General features: G+C 46.7%; 1 protein-coding gene across 7 annotated transcripts in view; it reads right to left on the bottom strand.

Annotated features, from left to right (window-relative positions):
* The window catches only part of ABCA1 (ATP binding cassette subfamily A member 1), a 133,169-nt gene that overhangs the window by 75,668 nt on the left and 37,470 nt on the right, over nt 1-20,031 (bottom strand). For all 7 annotated transcript variants that reach the window (XM_043927175.1, XM_043927178.1, XM_043927173.1 and 4 more), the window contains 2 exons: nt 18,499-18,640; nt 16,769-16,887 (listed from right to left, as the gene is read on the bottom strand). In XM_043927175.1, the coding sequence (XP_043783110.1) occupies nt 16,769-16,887; nt 18,499-18,640 (261 nt within the window). The remainder of the gene's footprint in view (nt 1-16,768; nt 16,888-18,498; nt 18,641-20,031) is intronic.

Here is a 20,031-nt window from a genome sequence, read left to right as displayed (position 1 = left end):
AAAAGTATCTGAGGGGCATCAAAGAAGATTTCCTTTCAGCTGTACAGGTCCAAGAATGGCTCGCAGATATTGGGGTGACTCCCAGGCTGCACCCCAAGAGTAAACAGGACCCCTGGTCACTAGAACTGCATTCTCAGAGACACAAAGTGACACCCTCGGTATCCCAGTAGCCCAAAGGCAGGGGTAAACAGGAAGAAGACAGGAAAGTTAGTGGCTTCAACTGCAGTCTGACCTGGAAAGCCTGATACTGACTGTTGTGGAACAATGAAAAAAGTCCCACACTGAGGGGTGAGAAAACCTGGGTTCCGCATCATGTACTTGCCAGGTCATCTCACCTAGCTGTGTCTCCACTGCCTCATCTGTAAAGAGAGGGGTGAAAAAAAAAAACTTCCCTGAGACCCAGGCAGAAGAATATGCACATGAGCTAACCTGGTCTGTGACCAGGCAGGCAACTCCTGAGAGTGAAAAGCCAGAGCAGGAATCGACACTGTGCCAGGCAAATTCAGAATAATCTCCTCCCTCCAGAGCAAGGCTGCTGAAGGGTGGAAGGCTGACCCCACTGCACATGCGATGGGTCTAGGTCACAAGCAACATGCTTTAGTCAAAGGAGCATGCGCACTGCGTTTACATGACGTTTCAGTTAAGTCAACAGGCTCTGCTGATGAGAACCTCTGGATGTGATCAAACCCCAGCCACCTCTCAGTGAATCCTCGGGATGAGCCAGGAGAGCCAAGAGGCTGATTACACAGTCAACGACCTTTGGCAGGGCACATGCACAGGGTGGTGGGGGCCATGCGGGGTGGCAGCAGGGAATGCCAAAGATCCCTGGCTACGAAGAACCTGCATTCTGGTCACATGGACACCACACACGTGGATTCAGATTTACACGCCACGAACACCAAGCTGCAGCCAGCATGGGTGCAGGAAGGCAGTGCGGAGCGCGCTGGTTCTCAACTTCAGCTCCCGTGAGACTCCTGAGGGGGGCTTTACAAAAATCCCAATGCCAAGGCCACACCCCCTAACAACTTCTGCGTGATCAGAACTTCTGGTGCTAAGACACAGGCATCAGAATTTTATAAAATTCCACCATGATGATTCCAGCCAAGTTTGGGAAACATTAGTGAAATGAAAAGTTCAGGGGTATAGGGACAGAATAATTTAACTTTGATGCTGGACTCTGCTGTTTATGAATTGCATGGATTTGAGAAATTCATTTTGCCTTCCTAAGTCCAAGATTTCTGATCTAGGAGGTAAGGGTAACAGTACCCACTTTTCAAAGGTATGAGGATTAGAGATATTTGCATGTGATGCATGAATGCTTCCCAGGTGGCTCAGACAATAAAGAATCTGCCTGCAATATAGGAGACCTGGGTTTGATCCTTGGGTTGGGAGGATTCCCTGGAGGAGAACATGGCAACCCACTCCAGTATTCTTGCCTGGAGAATCCCCATGGACAGAGGAGCCTGGAGGGCTACAGTCCATGAGGTCACAAAGAGTCGGACATGACTGAGTGACTTTCACTAACACTGGCTAATGCATGAATAGTGAGCAGGGGGTTCATGGTAGTTGCTCAAAAAATGATAATAATTTTGGGATTATTGAGAAGGGTTTACTTCACTCACCTTGACCAGTGTACCACAATGATGTATAGAGAAAAGGTAGGGACACAGACACTTTCCTCAAGGAACTTCCAAGGATGACAAGGGTGATGAAGAGGCAAATCAATAGAAAAAGCAGAGCGAGGGATGACAGAGCCAAAGGAAGGCAATTCATGGAAGCATTTGACCCAGAAGAGCCTTATCTGTTTCAAGGGGGGAATCAGGCTGAACAGACTGAAGCCAGGTTCTGGAAAAGAACAGAGAGCCAGAAATCTCCAGAGACTGTGGCTGATGAGGAGAGGGTAAGGAAGACCTCCCAATGATGCAGGGACCAGGACACCCTGCAGACATAGTGCTACGTACACATGGTTCTCAATGTTTCTGAGTGAATAAATAAACACAAGCAGATAAGCATAGAGGAGCTTCCTCAGAACCTAAGATTTGGGGAGTAGGATGGGAAAAGGAAGAGGACCAGGTACAATGTGAGGCCAGAGGAAGGTGATTTTGTACCTGTGGTCTCCAGTTTTCTCCATTTTTTTTCTTGGCAGGAAAATGAGTGGAGAAGCCAATAATATCAAGAAAGGCTGATACCTGAAATGGCCCTTCTCCTCTTACCCTAGCTAACTTTGACCCTTCTTTCAGATTTGGGCCATGAGTCATCTCCTCCAGGAAGTCTGTCCTGACATGACGCCCTCAAGCTGGCTCATGTGACCATTCCCCCATACCCTAATAGCCTCCTATGTGTGCTTCCCCCGAGCTACAGTTGTCTGAGACCACATCATTTTCTCCAGAAGAACAGAAGTGCTCAAGGGCCAGGACTTACTCAAAAGGACAGCAGTGCCTGGCACTGAGGAGGCATCCCATCAGTGGTAGATGATAAAGGAGTGGATGAACACATATGAGTGAATCAAGCAATGAATTGAGATGACCTGCTGTGGGTAGCGAAGGGTGAAACAGGATATGAGTGTGAGACAAACTAGGTCAAGATAGTGCTAGAGTTTTTCTAACCTCCTCAGCTGTATCAGCCCAGGGTCAGGAGGACAGTCAGGCATGTGGGAGCTGGAAGCAGGGCCTGAGAAGTGTCCATAACAGGATAAATGAGGATGACGAGCATCTACCTCACCGCACTGAGCTGAGGGTTAAAAGAGAAATGTACCTGAAGTCCCAGCATAAGGCCTAGAATCAAGAAAAGTCCTCAATAAAGATGGCTAATACCATCATCACTTTCAGGAAAGACACCTCATTAGCTTCAATGCTAGTCTGATCCTAAAGTATATGCTTTCAGAATAGATAAGAACACAGAAGTGACTTTGCCAACCAAGTCAATATTGAATTTATGATCCAAGGTATGTGTGTGTGTATGTGTGTGTTATACTCAGCCTGGCTGAGTTCCTGAGTCAGAGAGAATTATGAATTCTTTCTGCTGACACTGTTATAAGGTGAAGAAAAGGTTGAAGCTGACTGGTTTGCCTAATCAGAACTTTAGAAAAGAATAAAGAAATCTAGCATTTTACAGAGAATCAATGGGAATGATCACCTCTACAACATCACTGCAGGGATGGGCATAGATAGAAAATGACTAGTAAGAAAAACCAATCATTGGACACTAGAAAGAAAACACTTAATAGAAAAGACAGTCACTTACTTGGCCATTTAACTCTTTCCACGTGAGCTGACATAACCTCAATTTTCCTATCTGTAATGTGTGGGTTATAGAAGATCTCAGGGATCGTCTTATTATTGGTACTAAAAGGTACACTTGGGATTAAACTAAATCAGCATTGGACTTGGCATTAGAAAATCTGAACTCAGGTCCCAGCTCAGCTGTTTTCTAACCTCAATTGTGAACCTCACTTTTCTCCGTTTCTGAATCTCTCTGGGTCTCAGTTTCCTTAGATATAAGATGAGCTAATAACATTCATAGGTTGTTGTGAAAACAAAGATCAAGAAAATGAAAGTAGTCTTTTGGAGGGAAAGAGCCTCAGGAGTTTACAAGGGTAACTGAGAGGCTATAAATACTGTCACAGAATATGGTCATCAGGGAACTGGACCGGTCACTAAATTAAACATGGGTCCCTGCTGCCCGAAGAGAAGACTGAAAGTCACCATCCAGCAAAAGGCCCCAAGATAAGGCTCCTGTTGCCATATCTCCAATGCGGACCAAAATACTTGATCAGCTGAAATCAGCCTCCTTGGTTTTGCCTGGAGAAGCCAGCAGTGGTCTGTCCTTTTCCAGAGAGCTTTGCTTTGTATGCAGGGAGGTGGGGCAAAGAAAAGGAGGTGGGGCAAAGAAAAGGAGGAGGAGAAAAAAAAGAAAAAAAACCAATTCAGGAGCTTGGTGTCCAAAGAACAAAACAAGTGAAATGTGTGTTTGTGGGCTGAGGACGAACAGGACAGAATCCTCAGTTCCTTGCCAGTCCTCAGAGCCAGGCCTCTCTGAGCAGGCTAAGGAAACACTTTCCTGGCAGGGGAGAAGGGTGTGGCAGGGAGGATCACTGCACCAGGGGGATACAGGGGGTGGGCGTGAGGGGATGCTCTCATGGCCACTCAGTGTTCCTTCTGCTTCTTCCTAGCCTGCCTGAGCACCACGGAGAAGCAGGGAGGAGGGAGGGCAGCAGCCCAGAAAGGCGGAGGAGGGCAGTCCTCAGCAGAGCCTGCAGCGGGGTTACTCCCGGTCAGTGCCCTCCAGTCCCCGGCTCCAGTTTCAAGATCGCTGTAGTCTCCTTTGTTTAACATGAAAAGAAACCACAGCGATCAGCTGCTTGAGAAGTGGGTGGAAGAGGCAAATTAAAAAAAAAATAGAGAAGTAGAGAAAGATCATGTCAGCTTCCAAAGCCCAGATACTCTTCTTAAAAGGACCCAAGGAGGTCCCCCAGCCCTGACCTTGTTCCAGGGGCAACGGCCTAGAGAAACTGCAGCCAGATTCTCACTCCTGGCTTTACTCGGCTTAAGCAGGACCTTGTATAAACAAGACTGCGAAACATCTCTCTGCCAGAAAAGAGCTGGGAACAAACATACTCAGGTGTCTTTTGGGGTATTTTTTGTTGTTTCAGTTTGTTTTCCTGATGCTAGGGCTCCACTTTCTTCTTCAAGGATAGCTCCCGCCTGCTTCACTGAGACAGTTGGACCCTCCCGAGGAAAACCAGGGCTTCCCTGGTAAGTTCAGGGTTCTGGAGAAGGGGGTAAGACAGGGTGACCTGACTGCTCCCTGGGGTGACTCCTTAGAGCAGATGAGAGGAAGCTGGGAGCTGGGGTGCACACAGTTTCGGGAACTCCTGCTGTTCATCTGGGCCGGGAGTCCCAACCCAGAAGTTTCTTTCTCTACAGTGAGGGCTTGCCAAGGATACCGACTTGAAAGATGCCAAGTTCTGGAGTCTGACTAACCTGGTTCCTATCTCAGTTCCAGAATTTTCCAGTTATGTGCCCTTGGAGGCTTAAACTCTCCAACCCTACATTTTTCTGTAAATGGAGATCAGCTATATAGGGAGTGGATTAGGTAAACAGTAATGACAGTATAGAATGCCCTGAATACTGACTCACACATGCTGCAAGAGAATATTTGTTGTTGTTCAGTTGCCCAGTCATATCCAACTCTTTGTGACCCCATGGACTGCAGCAAGCCAGGCTTCCCTGTCCTTCACTATCTCCTGGAATTTACTCAAACAGAAAATACAAGTGGAAAAATTAAACAAGTTCAAAACAAAACAAATGTTGATAAAGTCTTAGATGACACAAGTGAAGAGTTCCTTAGAGAAACCACAATATTTAGGGTTGTGTTTCCTGATCCCTTTATGGCAAGTCCTGGGGCAGCCAAAGTCTTCTGAGACCCACGGGACCATCACAGCTCCAGGAACTACAAAGTCCTTATTCTACATAGAATGGAATTTGATTAATTTGATTAATTAATTAATCAAGAAATTTCTAAACAGCTACTGAAGTCAAAACACTAGATCTACAGTTCCAAGTAGTAATATTTCTCAGCGCTTCTTGAAGGCAGGAATCTGTAATAAAAGACAGGATCCCTGCCCTTGCCTTCCAAGAGGAGAGGGACAGAAGGTCAGGGGAACAGAGCTGTGAACCTCCCAGCCTGCTCTGCCACTCCAGAATCAGTCAACACTGACATCAGGGGATGGGAAGAGATCTGACACATCTTTCCTGGATCCATCTGCTAAAGCAACAGCATACCTGCCTTACTGAGAAGCGGGCAAGGTGGAAGTGGTCAGGAGTCCCTGGAACAAGGATTTGTGACAGCTGATAAGAAGCTGAATGGTAAGCAGGCCCCCAAACAGGCAATGGAGACTGTGGCCCCAGAGGGAGAGAGTGGGTGAGCTGCTCATACTGGTCAGGAGCTCTGTAATTGCAGTAGGGATAGGAGGCACAGTCAGGCTGGCTTGGGAAGCCCAGAAGGAAAAAAAAGATAACACTGGGGAGGTAGCATTAGCCCCAGGGAGTTCCAGACCTAAAGAGAAAGAGAAGAAGAGACAAGAAGTCATCATTAGACAAAGCAAAAAAACAGCTGGGTGAACACTGTGTGGAGGCCCCTTTGAATGCCAGGGAGGTAGAAAGGAAGGGAAGGATGCCCGGAAAAGGCAAGGAACAGAGAGAAGGTGAGATCAGAATAGGAGGAAACAGAGTCCAGAAACAGAAAGACCAAATCAAACAGAAGGTGCCAACAGAAAATGATCTGGGAAGAAAGAGAAGAGTTGGAGGAATTCAGGTGTTCTGCCTAAAAATGAGACCAGAGGCTCTTAGCACCATGAGTTAGGGATCAGAATCAGCCTGCAGGGCCCTGAGAAGCCAGGGAACAGGGGAAAGGAAGATAAGTTTATGAATTAGGGGCTGAGAATGGGTTCTTTCCAGGCCTGGATTAGGAAGAATTGTTCATATATAACGTATAAATTGCTTAAGTTTCTCTTATTTTTAAAATTAATAAAACGTCTTAAGGGACATGGTAGTGCTTTGTTGGCAGAGGAAGAGGATTAACATGTACCGAGCATCAGACACATTGTATGTATTATTTTCTACAATCCTTAAAACAAGCTTATGGGAAAGGTATTATTTTTTCCATTTTTCAAATAAGGAAACAGACCCAGAGATGTTAACATCCTGCTCAAGGCCACAGAGCAAGCAAGCGGTAAATTTGAACCCAATCAGCTCTGGCTTACAAACCTTTGGCCCTTTAAACTACATAGGAATTAAGTAAATCATTTTATTCTTTTAAAATGCTTTATAAAGATTTTGCCACCAAAAGCTGGCTATGCCACTCATGGAATAAGGCAACGTGGCAACATGAGTTGGTGCAAAGATGCTGAACCTTGAAATCAGACAGACACTGATTCAATTCACAGCTTTACTCAGTCACCTTGGGCAAAAGACATAACCTGTGAGTCTCAGTTTCCTCATCAATAAAATGGGGATAATAATACCAAGGTGTTGTAAGACTTGAATGTAATAACATATTTAAATGTAAAATGGCATCATGACCTGGTACAACTTAGTCTGTTGGACAAAGTCTCACTCTAAGATCACCCCTCTATACCTAAATGCAACAGTGATGAGAGCACTAGAAATGGAAAGATTTCAAGGAGAAACAAACTGGAGTTCCATATTGCTCTTTGCTACCCACAGGGTAAATAAATCTCATCCTGGAAAAGCGAGAGACATGAAACACTATTCTTGATGTTAACAATCCAAACTCTCTAAAGGCAGTCTGATATCTATGGTACATGCCGTCCAGTAGGCGAGTACAATTGTGCTTTCTATTCTTGTCTGGGCAGAGCTGACCTTTGATTCAATTTAGTTTGAGCAATATTTCCATACAGCAGTGCAGCGCTGCATCCCCCTGATGGCAGCCCAAGCTGGGACCAGACCCTGCCCTGGATGGAAACCAACAGGCTGGGTTTTGAGGCTCTGCCTGGCCCTGACAGGTCTGGGAAACTCTAAGATCTCAAGTCAGAACTTCTGGTAAGTGCATATGGACGTGAATTGCAATCACCCAAAAATTTCAAGGATTTCCAGTTTGACGGTCTAATGTTGACACACGGGTCATCTGATCTCCCAAGAAGACCCATAAGGGGCTCCACAAGGACAGAAAACAAAGTTTGAGGCTGCAGCCTCAACTTCAGCAGCTGCTCATATGGAAAGAAAGGGGTTAGGAGGGAAGGAGAAGTGGCTGTGAGTCACAGGATGTTCTTTCTGCACGGGCCTTGGCGAACGTTCCACCCATGTCTATTACCGTGAAGCCAGGAAGAGGAGGAAGTCTGGCATTTCTCTCGGAAGCCCTCTTATCTCCGCTCTGATCCCAGTCCATCCATGCCCAGTATCCTATGACCTGAGAAATTTTCTGGTTACCCTGGGCTGCTCCCTATAGACTGTAATAACATACTAGCAGAGAGTGAAAGTCTGGAGTTCTAATCCTCTTCTTGCCCTTTGCCAGTTGTGCTTCCTTAGGCAAATAACTTAGCCTCTCTGAACTTTAGCTCCTTTGTGTACACAAAGAGGAACAAAATTCCCTATCTCGTATGATGGCCATACAATGAACTGAAGTATAAATGAGGTGCTTATGATGTGCCAAATATTGTGCTAAATGCTTTATGTTTATTAGCTCATGATTCCCCATGATAGCCCTAAGAGAGGACTATTAACTCCATTTGAGAAAACTGAGACACGAAGACACAGAATTATCCAAGGTCACAAGTCACTAAGCAGCAAAGCCGGGATCTGGACCAAGGCAGTCGGCTGCCAAGTGGATGTTTACAAGATGATAATTTTACAACCTCCTTCCCTCAACTCCCTGCCACAGCCAGCTACCTTGCCATGTCACCAAAGCCTGCCCTGCCCTCAGGGTATCAGATCTTTCTGACTTTCAAAGATTAAAGTATAATTAAAGGTCCATGCAGTGAGTTTTCAGTATTACCTGTAACCCCAACAGCCAGAAAGTTATGATCCATTTCCCTAAGTAAACTCCAGCATAACCCTCAGGACATATTTCACAAAACTCTTGGTCAGAGCCACATCAAAAAGGCCAAAGAAGCCAGATTTGTAACATGAATACATAGCAAATAACAGCCAGACCATTGACACTCTAAAGTCTTACTGAAGGGACAGACAGACTCAAGAGCCAGGTCAGGATCAGTGCTGCCCCAGGCCTCCCCTCCAGTCCTTCCCTCTTCTGACCCTTGACCTCAACAATATGGGATGTCTTCCAAAGGGACATCTCCAGTGCAGCAACAAAGTGCCCAAAGTTCTTCCTTGCTCTTCTTTCCTGGCAAAGTTCCCATGAGCTTCAGAGGATGCTGCGTTCTGGAGAGAAGGCATTACAGAAGCCCTTGAATCAGGAGCTGTGGGAAGCCAGTTGTAAACCTAGTCCTCTTCAGGGGAAGCTGAGCTAAGGCACCCAACTTCATGGAGCACTGTTCTCATGGGAAGTGCCATTCACACGGACTGCGGTATACATGGTGTCCTCAGAAATGTGTGACTTGGCAGCCTAAGTAAAGCCTGAAAGACCTCCCTTAACTGTCCCCACTTACCTCACCTGGCCCAATTCAGCAGGTCCAGAAAAATGATCTTTTGAAGTCCCACATAGCACCTACTGAGTGAGTGAGTGAAAGTGCTCAGTTGTGTCTGATTCTTTGCGACCCCATGGACTATACAGTCCATGGAATTCTCTAGGCCAGAACACTGGAGAGGGCAGTCTTTCCCTTCTCCAGGGGATATTCCCAACCCAGGGATCGATCCCAGGTCTCCCACATTGCAGGCGGATTCTTCACCAGCTGAGCCACAAGGGAAGCCCTAGTACCTACTGGGCTTCTGTTAAAAGGACTGCTGTGGCTATAATGTGAGACAGGGCCAGACACATAGAGACCTAAGATCTTGGCTGAGAATGAAAGCTGCTGAGTCCCATGCACAGGGGAGACTGGGGATCTGGCCCTCCAGCTACACGACAAAACCCTGTCCACTGCGCCAGGCCACAGCAGATAACAATAGAGAAACGACAGCGCCTCCTCAAGCCAAGAAGAAGAAGACTCCTGAGAGTCCCTTGGACTGCAAGGGATCAAACCAGTCAATCCTAAAGGAAATCAACCCTGAATATTCACTGGAAGGACTGATGCTGAAACTGAAGCTCCAATACTTTGGCCATCCGATGTAAAGAATTGACTCATTAGAAAAGACCCTGATGCTGGGAAACATTATGGGCATGAGGAGAAAGGGTCGACAGAGGATGAGATGGTTGGATGGCATCACCAACTCAATAGACATGAGTTTGAGCAAACTCCGGAAGATAGTGAAGGATAGGGAAGCCTGGCATGCTGCAGTCCATGGGGTCACAAAGAGTTGAACACGACCGAGCGACTGAACAACAACTTCAAGCCAAAGAACTGTCCCTGGACCAGCATAAGAAATGGGGAGGCTGAGGGAGCATCCAGGGTTAAGAGAAGAGACAAGAGACCAGGAGACAAGAGCCCAGCTACCTATGAAAATGAGGGACAGTGTGGAGCTGGGGAACTTCTTGCAAGAGATGTGAGGGTGGCCCACCCCAGGAGGTGCCCCTCCCAACTTCCAGCCAAGTAGGAAGCCTTAACCGCTACATTTGGTATAAACTTGAGAGGGTCCATGCCCATGTTGCCATAGAGATGAAGGAAAGCTGTAGTCCGGATGCCAGGATTCGAGAAAGGAGCAAGGCACTGGAGCAAAATCAATGTTTGAGCAGAAACATCCAGCAGGAAGCAAGCTAATGAGCCCATTAGGTATCAGTGAGCAACTCATTTTAAGTAGTTCTAAAGGAAATAAGGATTTCCCTTGTGGCTCAGACGGTAAAGAATCTGCCTGCAATGTGGGAGACCTGGGTTTGATCTCTGGGTTGGAAAGATCCCCTGGAGGAGGGCATGGCAACCCACTCCAGTATTCTTGCCTGGAGAATTCCATGGACAGAAGAGCCTGGTGGGCCACAGTCCAGGGGGTCACAAAGAGTTGGACATAGCTGAGCGACTAAGCACAGCGCAGCACACAGGAAATAAACAGCAAAGACAAAGAAGAAAGCGAAGGGACACCTCCTTCCCCGGCCCAGTCCTGATCTGAGCAGCTCTGGCCCCATCGAAAAGGCCTCAGTTCTGGCCAGCCTGCTGGCCATCCCACTGGAAAATGGCAGATTCCCAAGAGGAGGCAGTGGACTGGAGTGGTACACAAGCCTGCAGGGTGGTGTGGAGGAAGAGGCCGAGGAAGAAGACAGTCCTTCCCATCCCCCCAGGTCTCTGGAGGGGCAGATGCTGCTGTGTGAAGCCTGAGGCTGACACAGTTTAGACGGCTCTCTTTAGGAAAAAGAGCATTTTTTAAACATCCTACTTTGGCAAGTTTTGATTGCTGAGATCCCTACCAGGGCCTTGGAAAGGGGTTCTGAAAGTGAAACTCCTTTAGCTTCTCAGTAAATCCACTTCAAGCCTCTGGACTCATAGCAGGCTTTCCAGGAAATGGCAACTCACTCCAGTATTCTTGCCCGGAAAATCCCATGGACAGAGGAGGAGTCCATGGGATCACAGTCGGACACAACTGAGCGACTTCACTTTTTCTGAAAAGTAAACCTTGTAGAAGAAAGCAAGCCAAGACTGTTCTTAAGACATTTTTGTCATTATTATTAATTGAAACCCCTGGGGACCTGAGTTCACACAATGGATCGACTTGAAAATGACATGTGCTGGGACTTTATACTTTTCAAGGTGCTTTCATTTGACCCTCAACATACTCTGTGAAGCAGAAAGGACAGGTATCATCTCTCCCCTTCATTCTGCAGATTCACTGGCTGCTTGCCATGTGCCTGACTGTACTGTGCTATCTTGTTGATGTTTGGGACAGATGTTGATGTTTGGGACAGATGTTGATGTTTAGGACAGATGTTGATGCTTAGGACAAATCAACAAATGTTGATTTGACAAACAAGGCCCAGCCCTGCCCTCCAGGGGCCACAAGCAGGGGCCAGCCCACAGCACTAGTCAGTCCTAGGTGATGCCCCACCCAGGTACCAAGTTTCCAAGAGGCAACATATTCAGGTTATTTCACCGAAGTCCCAATTTCAAGGCAAGGAAAGCTGAGGCCCAGAGAAGATAAACAAATTAGCAAAGCCAAACAGGTAGCCAGAAATAGATGGGAGGGTAACTAACTCAGATTAATTGCATGTCAGCTGTGTGCTATGACCTCGCTATAAGTCATCCATCCACACATCTGATGTAACATCCAACAACCCCCAGGGCTTCCCTGGTGGCTCAGATAGTAAAGAATCCACCCGCAAGGTGGGAGACATGGTTTCAATCCCTGGTTTGGGGGGATCCCCTGGAGGAGGGCATGGCAATGCACTCCAATATTCTTGCCTGGAGAATTCCCATGGAGAGAGGAGCCTGTAAAGTCCATGGGGTTGAAAAGAATCGGACACGACTAAGCAACTAAACACAATCCACAGAATACCTGATCTCCATTTTTCAGGTAAACTGAGGGTAAATTTAATTTATTCAGAATAAATCAAAGCATGCCCAAGTTTCACACTTAATGAGGGACAAAGCCTGATTTTGTTCCCGAAAGGAATCTTTTTGTGGGGGGAGCAAAATCAGCAAAGACCTATTTTTACCATCTTGGTGACATCACTCCTCCCAAACAAATCTTAATACAAAACCCAAAATGCTTTATCTTACAGCAGCAATTTCCAATCTTCCATCTCTACAAAACTACTCACACAAGTTTCACCACACCCACAAAAAATGATATCGTCTTTAAATTAGCTTTAAGTAATTTTTCCCTATTTAACAGCTTCCTAAGCAATAATACCATTAAATTATTTTGAGGTGGGTTAAAATTAAAAGTTGTCATCTGTGTACTGCTCAAAACCATCTCAGATATCATACAAGATTCACTTAAAGAAATGTTCTTTGTTGCCAGACTGCATCTCACAGAGACAGAATCTAGACCTGTCACTTTTTCCAGAGCTTTTGAGAATTTGTGCAATTTTTACATTTCCACTGGGATGGAGTCATGACGGGGTCTTAAGAAGAGTGAATGCTCCTCACCTAGACTCCCAAACATTAATTTAACCCCTGTCCAACCTGGATGGATATACATTTAAGAAGAAAACAAAAGGTCTAAAAAGTTCCAGTGATGAGAAAACTGAGTGAGGCCCCTCGGTAAAGCTTCCTACATGTGCTTATTAGGATGGTTTCAAGGATATGTAGGCTTGACTATGACTTAACTCTTGAACTGGAGGTCCTCCCAAATGGGAGATTAATGGAACAGCTAGAACAGCACAAGAGAGCACTGTAGAAATAGCACTGCATGGAGCAGCAGAGGTTTAGCTGTATTCCATTCCCAGAATATCCCTCTGGTGGCGATGCAAACTTGGGAAAGTCCCTCCCCCACCCCTGGCTGGATCACAGTCTTTTTTCTAGAATAGAAGTTCCGTATGGACAGGGGCCATATTTGTTCTGTACACCTCTATGTCCCAGCACCTAGAACAGAGGTTGGGACGTATTAGTGTTCAATAAATACTGGCTGGACATTTGATTCAATCAACCCATTTGTCTATAAATGAACTAACTGACGTCTAAGGTCTCATCCAAGTGGAAATAAAACAATGCCCTAAGCCAGCAAACCATGGGACTAGAAAAGAGTATTTGAGCAGACATCCCCCTGTCCACAAATTATCTGTGGATGTATCAATGGAGTTAGCAGGTGAAGTGAAAGGGAAGAACAAGATAAGTCCTCTAAGCAGATCCCAGGAGCCCGGTGGCCCAGCACAAAGACAACATCAGTTGGTAGGTCTGTAACAGCCTGAATGGCACTGTCCAAAGGAGCTGTTAGTCTCCAGTGGACCGATCCAAACCTCCAACGCTGGTCCCACAATCACCAACGACTTGGATGAAAACAAAGAGAGCTATTTATCAAACTTCTACATGACAGGGAACAAACAGCACTAGTAAATACAACACATGGCAAAAGCAGAATCTGAAACAGTTTGAGTAGGAAGAGATGACATAGGGAATCTAAAAATGTAAAACAGAAAAGAGATAGATACTCTCCCTTTAGGTTCAAAAAGCCAACAGCACAATTCAGAAATGGAGAACAAGTAACTTGCGACACTCTGTGTTTAAAAGGCTCTGCAGCTGGGGTTGACTGCACATGGAGAGTGAGTCAACTGTGTGACGTGGATGCCAAAAAGCCTCACGCAACCCAAGGCTGCATTACAGAAATATGGTGCTCAGAGCAAGGGAGTGAAAGTCCCTTTCTGCTCTGCGCTGGAAGACTGTTGTAATTTCTGATAAACTTCAAGAAAGACAAAGAAACGCTGAAACACAACCAACTGAAATCAGGAAGTGGGGGGTGTGGTAGACATTCCAGAAGAGGAATGGAGGACTTTTAGCCTAAAATGACAACAGATTTCAGGAAGAGAGGGAAAGAAACAAGAGTTGTCTATAAACACTTCAAGGGAAATAGGCCAGCCTCTTTCTCTGGGAGGTACAGAAGACCAGTGAATATATTCTGATAATTAGAATACCACTATTCTAATACTGGTATTCTGCCAATACCCAAAATGAGCTGCCGTGGGAGAGGCAGGTCCCTGCCACCTGCCACCCCTGAATAGGCAGAGAAGGTTGATGAGGGCAGGACTCCAACCAAAGATCCTTTCCATCTGCAGAGTGACAGCACAAGAGAGCTGAGTCCATCATGCTCTGAGTAGGGGTTTCACTGCAGAGAAAGAGAGATCCCCAAGTCAGGATCTACACTGATATACCCCAGCCTTGGACTCTCTGAAATCTAGTGCATGCATGTGTGCGTGCTAAGCCACTTCAGTCGTGTCTGATTCTTTGTGACCTTATGGACTATAGCCCTCCAGGCCCCTCCAGGCTCCTCTGTCCATGGGATTCTCCAAGCAAGAATACTGGAGTGGGTTGCTATGCCCTCCTCCAGGGGATCTTCCTGACCCAGGGATCAAACCCACGTCTCTTACATCTCCTGCATGGGTAGGCGGGTTCTTTACCACTAGTGCCACCTGGGAAGCCTCTCTGACATCTAGAGTGTTATTCAAATTCAGTAAAAAGTTACTGATTCCACCTTGGGAAAAGCAACATTTCTCTACATCTCCCTCTGGACTGAGGCCAGGCTCAGTGCTACAAGACAGCCAACAAAGGTGGAAGCTGCAGGGCAGAAGTGGCCCTAAGAAGTAGCTGCAGGGAAGACAAGAGTGAAGGGAGAGAGAAGCTTTGACAGGAGACAACCATAAGCAGAGATCTCTCTTCAGAGCTATGGGGAGAAAGTTGTCTGAATGCAGGTTTGGCTTCTCTTCTCAACCCTGACTCATGTCTCTCATTTATCTGCGTCTTAGGAAGCACCCACCGAGATCTGAAACTACTCCCCGCCCTGTCCCCCATTCACAGTCCATTTCTCCTGCCACGCAGTGGAAGGCAGAAAAGCAAGGCCAAGTGCTCAGAAATACATCACTGATGCACAGGAGTAAAATCGGCTCCCGTTTATTGAACATCTACCATGCGCCAGACACTGTGTGAGGGTTCACATTTCACACGGCAAGTTACTTATTATTCACAGCTGAAGAAATGAAGGCTTGGAGAGGTTAAACAGCTTGGCCTAGAGAGCAGTCCAAAATCATCATAGCTCATATTCACTAAGTGTTTCCTTGGTGCCAGATGCAGTTTTTAAGCAGTTAAATGTTTCAAATCCTCTACTCCTCACAACAATCCTATGAGCTGAAGTTCTCCTACTGGCTCCATTTTACAGATGAGAAGTGTGGCCCCAAAAGGCCCGAAAGGACTTATTCACAAAGTCACCAAGCTACAGGATAATACACTGTAGTACTTTTTCCTCTGGGTCACACTGTCTCTGCAGTAGAAGAAATAACCCTGACTGTCTCTGGTTTACCAGGCAGGGGGTCCCCAGCGGATCAGGAAAGACTCATGCCTTGACTGGTGGTGGTTGTCTCTCTGTGTCCTGTGCTGGGACAGACAGGCGGGCAGGATGGGGGCCTACAGGGCAAGGAAATGGCATCCAGATGGCCTGGCTATGCACCTAGGAGCTGAGCAGCTGGGAGCTCCTCAGAGCTGACCCAGAGCCCAGGCGCCATCACACCTGTTTTTCTTGTGAAACGACACCTCCCGCTCACCACCTCCCATACAGTTTGCCTCCAGGTAAAGCACAGTCCAGCCACCCAAGAGAAAGCTCCAATACAAGCCTGGTTTAACCTCTAGCACTTTACACTATTTCTGTTTTCACCAAGTGGATAGCAAACTGGGAGGCCTCTCAGCAGAAGCCAGCCCACCTATTCCTCCCAACATCGAACTAAGAAAAAAGCACTTTCCTGGAGCGGTGGTGGCAGCTGACTGGTGACGGGGTAATTTATCACTCGGCACTGTTTAGAACCACCAGTGCATGGAGATGATAAAAAGCGACTGACTCTTAGTCAGCTCCATGACTGCTTCTGAATCCTCTACAGACCACGCAGGCCATCACAACCTGCATCTGGGGGCATGCTCCCACCACCCCCTGCCCCCCTGGTCGTCCACTGCCTGGGAGGCTGCTCCCTGGTGACGTCTGCAGCCAGCGCCTCGGCCAGCAAGCTGCCTGCTCCCAGCCACTTCCTAGATGGCAATAAACTGCCCGGGCCCTCACCGGATCAGAGATAAGATGTCACTTTTTAGAGATCAGAGGTTCAAATGCTCATTGACTAAATCAAATGACTAGGGGGATGATGACCTGCGTTTTTCTTTTAGAAGTGAATGCTTAACTTTCACTTATCCGCATCAAGGTGCAACTTTATCTGCCCTTATACACACAGAAGCATCCCCTGTCTACACATCTGCCCATTCACGGCAACCATATGGCCAACTCCATAAAATGAGGTTGGCAGCGACCTGCACCCCTAACTGTCCTTAAGCCAGGCCAGTGCCATTCCTCTCTAGGGGGTTTCTTCTATGTCCCCAGAGGAGGCCAGGGCACTCATAATCTCCATACTGTCTTCTCAAATACCTCCTGCAGAGAGGCCTTGCAGCCTAGCCGCTGAGGAGGAAAACCCCACAGGGAAGAGCTGAAAGGAACAAGCGCCAGGACGCGTCAGCTGCTGTCTCTCCCTGGTGCAGGTTCATTTCCAATTACGAGCCGATTCACAGACGGTTTTTGCTTACGTGAGCTGGAACGCTCGATCTGGTATAACGTCTTCAAAACTTTGCGTATGTCCTTCATGCTGGTGTCTCTGTGGCTGTACAAGAGAAGCCGCCGAGCGTCTGAGAACAGGCGAGATACACTGCAGGGGGAGCAAGAAAAGCAGAAACATCCTCGTTAGACCAGCTGTCTCTCCAGTTTGAACAAAGTACCTGCCAGGAACACCCAGCTTGGCTGCAGGGACCCTGTGGGCCACCCCTGACCCACTCCAGCTGCTCCCACCTACCCATCCACCCACCCATCCTGCCCCAAACACTCATCATCCTCATATATCTGCACAACCAAACCTTACCAGCCTTCAAGGCCCAGTCCACATGCTGCCTCTATAGGAAGCACTCCCTCACATGCATGTGTGCGCGCGCACACACACACACACACACACACACACAGGCCCCCAGGACCAACTTATCCATGAAACACAGCAAACAAAGTGTCTAGGGCCCAAGATACACTTAGGGGTCCACAACATTTTTAAATTTCTTTCAAAATCAGGAAAAAATTTCAGAATGAATGCATATAATTAATTTAGCCTGGAATACACTCATCTTTATACCCAACATGGTTAAAAAATAAAAATTTTAAAGCTGTTGCACGGGAAAAGGGGTTCATGAAAGTCATGAAGACTAAGGCCCGTGAACGTCATAATGGGGCCCTGGCTGCCCAGCAGCAGTTTCCTCAGAACCATCCTGCTGTGTCTCCTGCAATCTTTAGTCCTTTCTAACTCCCTCCACGCTTCCGTGTCTTCCAAGAATCTTCAATGGCTCATTCGGCAAACACTTACTCAGCCCTACTTATGTCTGTTGTTGAAACCATGAGCCAGGAATACAAAAGTGATGAAAGATGGCCTTCAGGGAGCTTACACCCAGGGCCAAGAAAGACCTGTAGACAGAAGGACGGACGCTGAAGTGTGATGGGGCACACGTGCGGGAGGAAAGGTGATCCGAGAGCAGAAAGGACCAAGTTCCCCCAGCCTTGGCTGTGGGTTCCTTGAGGACAGGCCACATCCTCTGCACACCTCTATATCCCAACTTCTGGACCGGCCGTCTCCCGCACACAATAAACATTTGCTAAATAAGTGTTTGCTTATTAATGCATGAGGCTGACGTGCTGTGTCTCCGTTCTCTACTTACCTGCCAGTTTTTCTTTCTTTTTTTAATTAACTTTTTTATTGAAGGGTAATTGCTTTAGAGAATTTTTCTGTTTTCTGTCAAACCTCAACAAGAATCAGCCATGAGTATACATACATCCCCTCCCTTTTGATCCTCCCTCCCATCACCCTCCCCACCCCACCCTGCTAGGTTGATACACAGCCCCTGTTTGAGCTTCCTGAGCCAAACAGCAAATTCCCATTGGCTAACTATTTTACATATGGTAATGTAAGTTCCCATGTAACTCTTTCCATACATCTCACCCTCTCCTCCCCACTCCCCACCTCTCCACCTGCCAGTTTTTTAAGGAAAGGCCCTCAACCACAGAACTGTCAGCTAAATAAAAAATGCACCAAAATGAGCTTACAAGGTTTTAAATTTTGGCAGTAATTCTCCCTGGTCTCATCCTTTGGACTTTATCACACAAACGTTCACAAAAGCACCTTTACTCAAACCCAACCATTTAAAATTCCCCGGAGTCTGAGAAAGGAAAGAGAAAGTTTTAACTGACAAGTTTGGGAAAGAAAACCTGGTCCGGTACTTACATGGACTTGTTAAAGTTTCCAACAACTCCCGGAGCCTCACCAGGAGTTGGATAACGGAAACAGGGGTTATTGGCATTACAGATAATCCCCTGAACCCAAGGAAGTGTTCCTGCAGAGGGCATGGCTTTGTTTGGAAAGTGGCCTGTTGAAATTGAGGGAGAGAAAAACACAAGGAGAAACATTAATCCTTTGAAGGATTTGGGACTTGATAGCAACCTTTTTCTCTTTTGGTTCCACCCAAACATGTTCCATTCCAAACCTGTCCCATTCTCTGAATCCCAGAAATCTGCCACCATCGACTGATCATGAGTTGGAAATGTGGCATCAGATAGCAGTTCTTAATCTACCTGACATCATCTGTAGGGTTGGATTCATGACACCAGCCTTGGGGAAGTGACCAGATCATACACAGAAGGTGCTTGGAGGGCAGCAAGTATGAGATGCTCATTCCTTCACCTTCCGCCACCCACTTCACCCTTTCGAGACACAGAGAGGCCCTGGTGATGACTTAATCCTCTTCCTTCATATTTAAAAGAAGAAACCATGGTGAGATAAAGTGGCTGATGAAGAACACTCAGGGACTCAGTAGGCAGGACCAGGGGTAGAACCCATGCTTCTGTGATATCAGTCATGTTCCTTCCCTTACACCTGTGGCCTCCTTGAAAACTCAACATAAAAAAAAAAAAAAAAAAAAAAAACTAAGATCATGGCATCCAGTCCCATCACTTTATGGCAAAGGGGAAACAATGGAAATAGTGACAGATTTTATTTTCTTGGGCTCCAAAATCACTGTGGATGGTGACTGCAGCCATGAAATTAAAAGATGCTTGCTCCTTGGAAGAAAAGCTACGACAAACCTAGACATTATATTAGAAAGTAGAGACATCATTTTGCTGACAAAGGTCCATATGGTCAGAGCTATGGTTTTTCCAGTAGTCATGGATGTGAGAGCTGGACCATAAAGAAGGCTGAGTGCCAAAGAATTGATGCTTTCAAACTGTGGTGCTGGAGAAGACTCCTAAGAGTCCCTTGGACAGCCAGGAGATCAAACCAGTCAATCCTAAAGGAAATCAACCCTGAATATTCATTGAAAGGACTGATGCTGAAGTTGAAGCTCTAATACTCCGACCACCTGATGCAAAGAGCTGACTCATTGCAAAAGACCCTGATCCTGGGAAAGACTGAGGGCAAGAGAAGGAGCAACAGAGGATGAGATGGTTGGATAGCATCGCCGACTTAATGGCCATGAATTTGAGCAAACTCCGGGAGACAGTGAAGGACAGAGGAGCCTGGTATGCTGCAATTCATGGGGTCACAAAGAGTTGGACATGACTCAGCAACTGAACAACAACTTCTTTATCTGTTGGCTCTTCTCAGTACCCCCATTACTGTCCTCTGTTCACCTTCTCCACTAGCTCCCAAGCTCCTCAAAGGCACTCAATGAAGGTGCTGACTTAGGATCAAATGTCATCTGTGAAACTACCTTAGTTGCTGTTGCCGCTTCTCTATCCACCAAAACAACAAGCCCCATCT

Source organism: Cervus elaphus, chromosome 16, assembly GCF_910594005.1.
Source record: "Cervus elaphus chromosome 16, mCerEla1.1, whole genome shotgun sequence".
NCBI lineage: Eukaryota > Metazoa > Chordata > Mammalia > Artiodactyla > Cervidae > Cervus > Cervus elaphus.
This window is presented reverse-complemented; position numbering and strand designations above follow the sequence as displayed.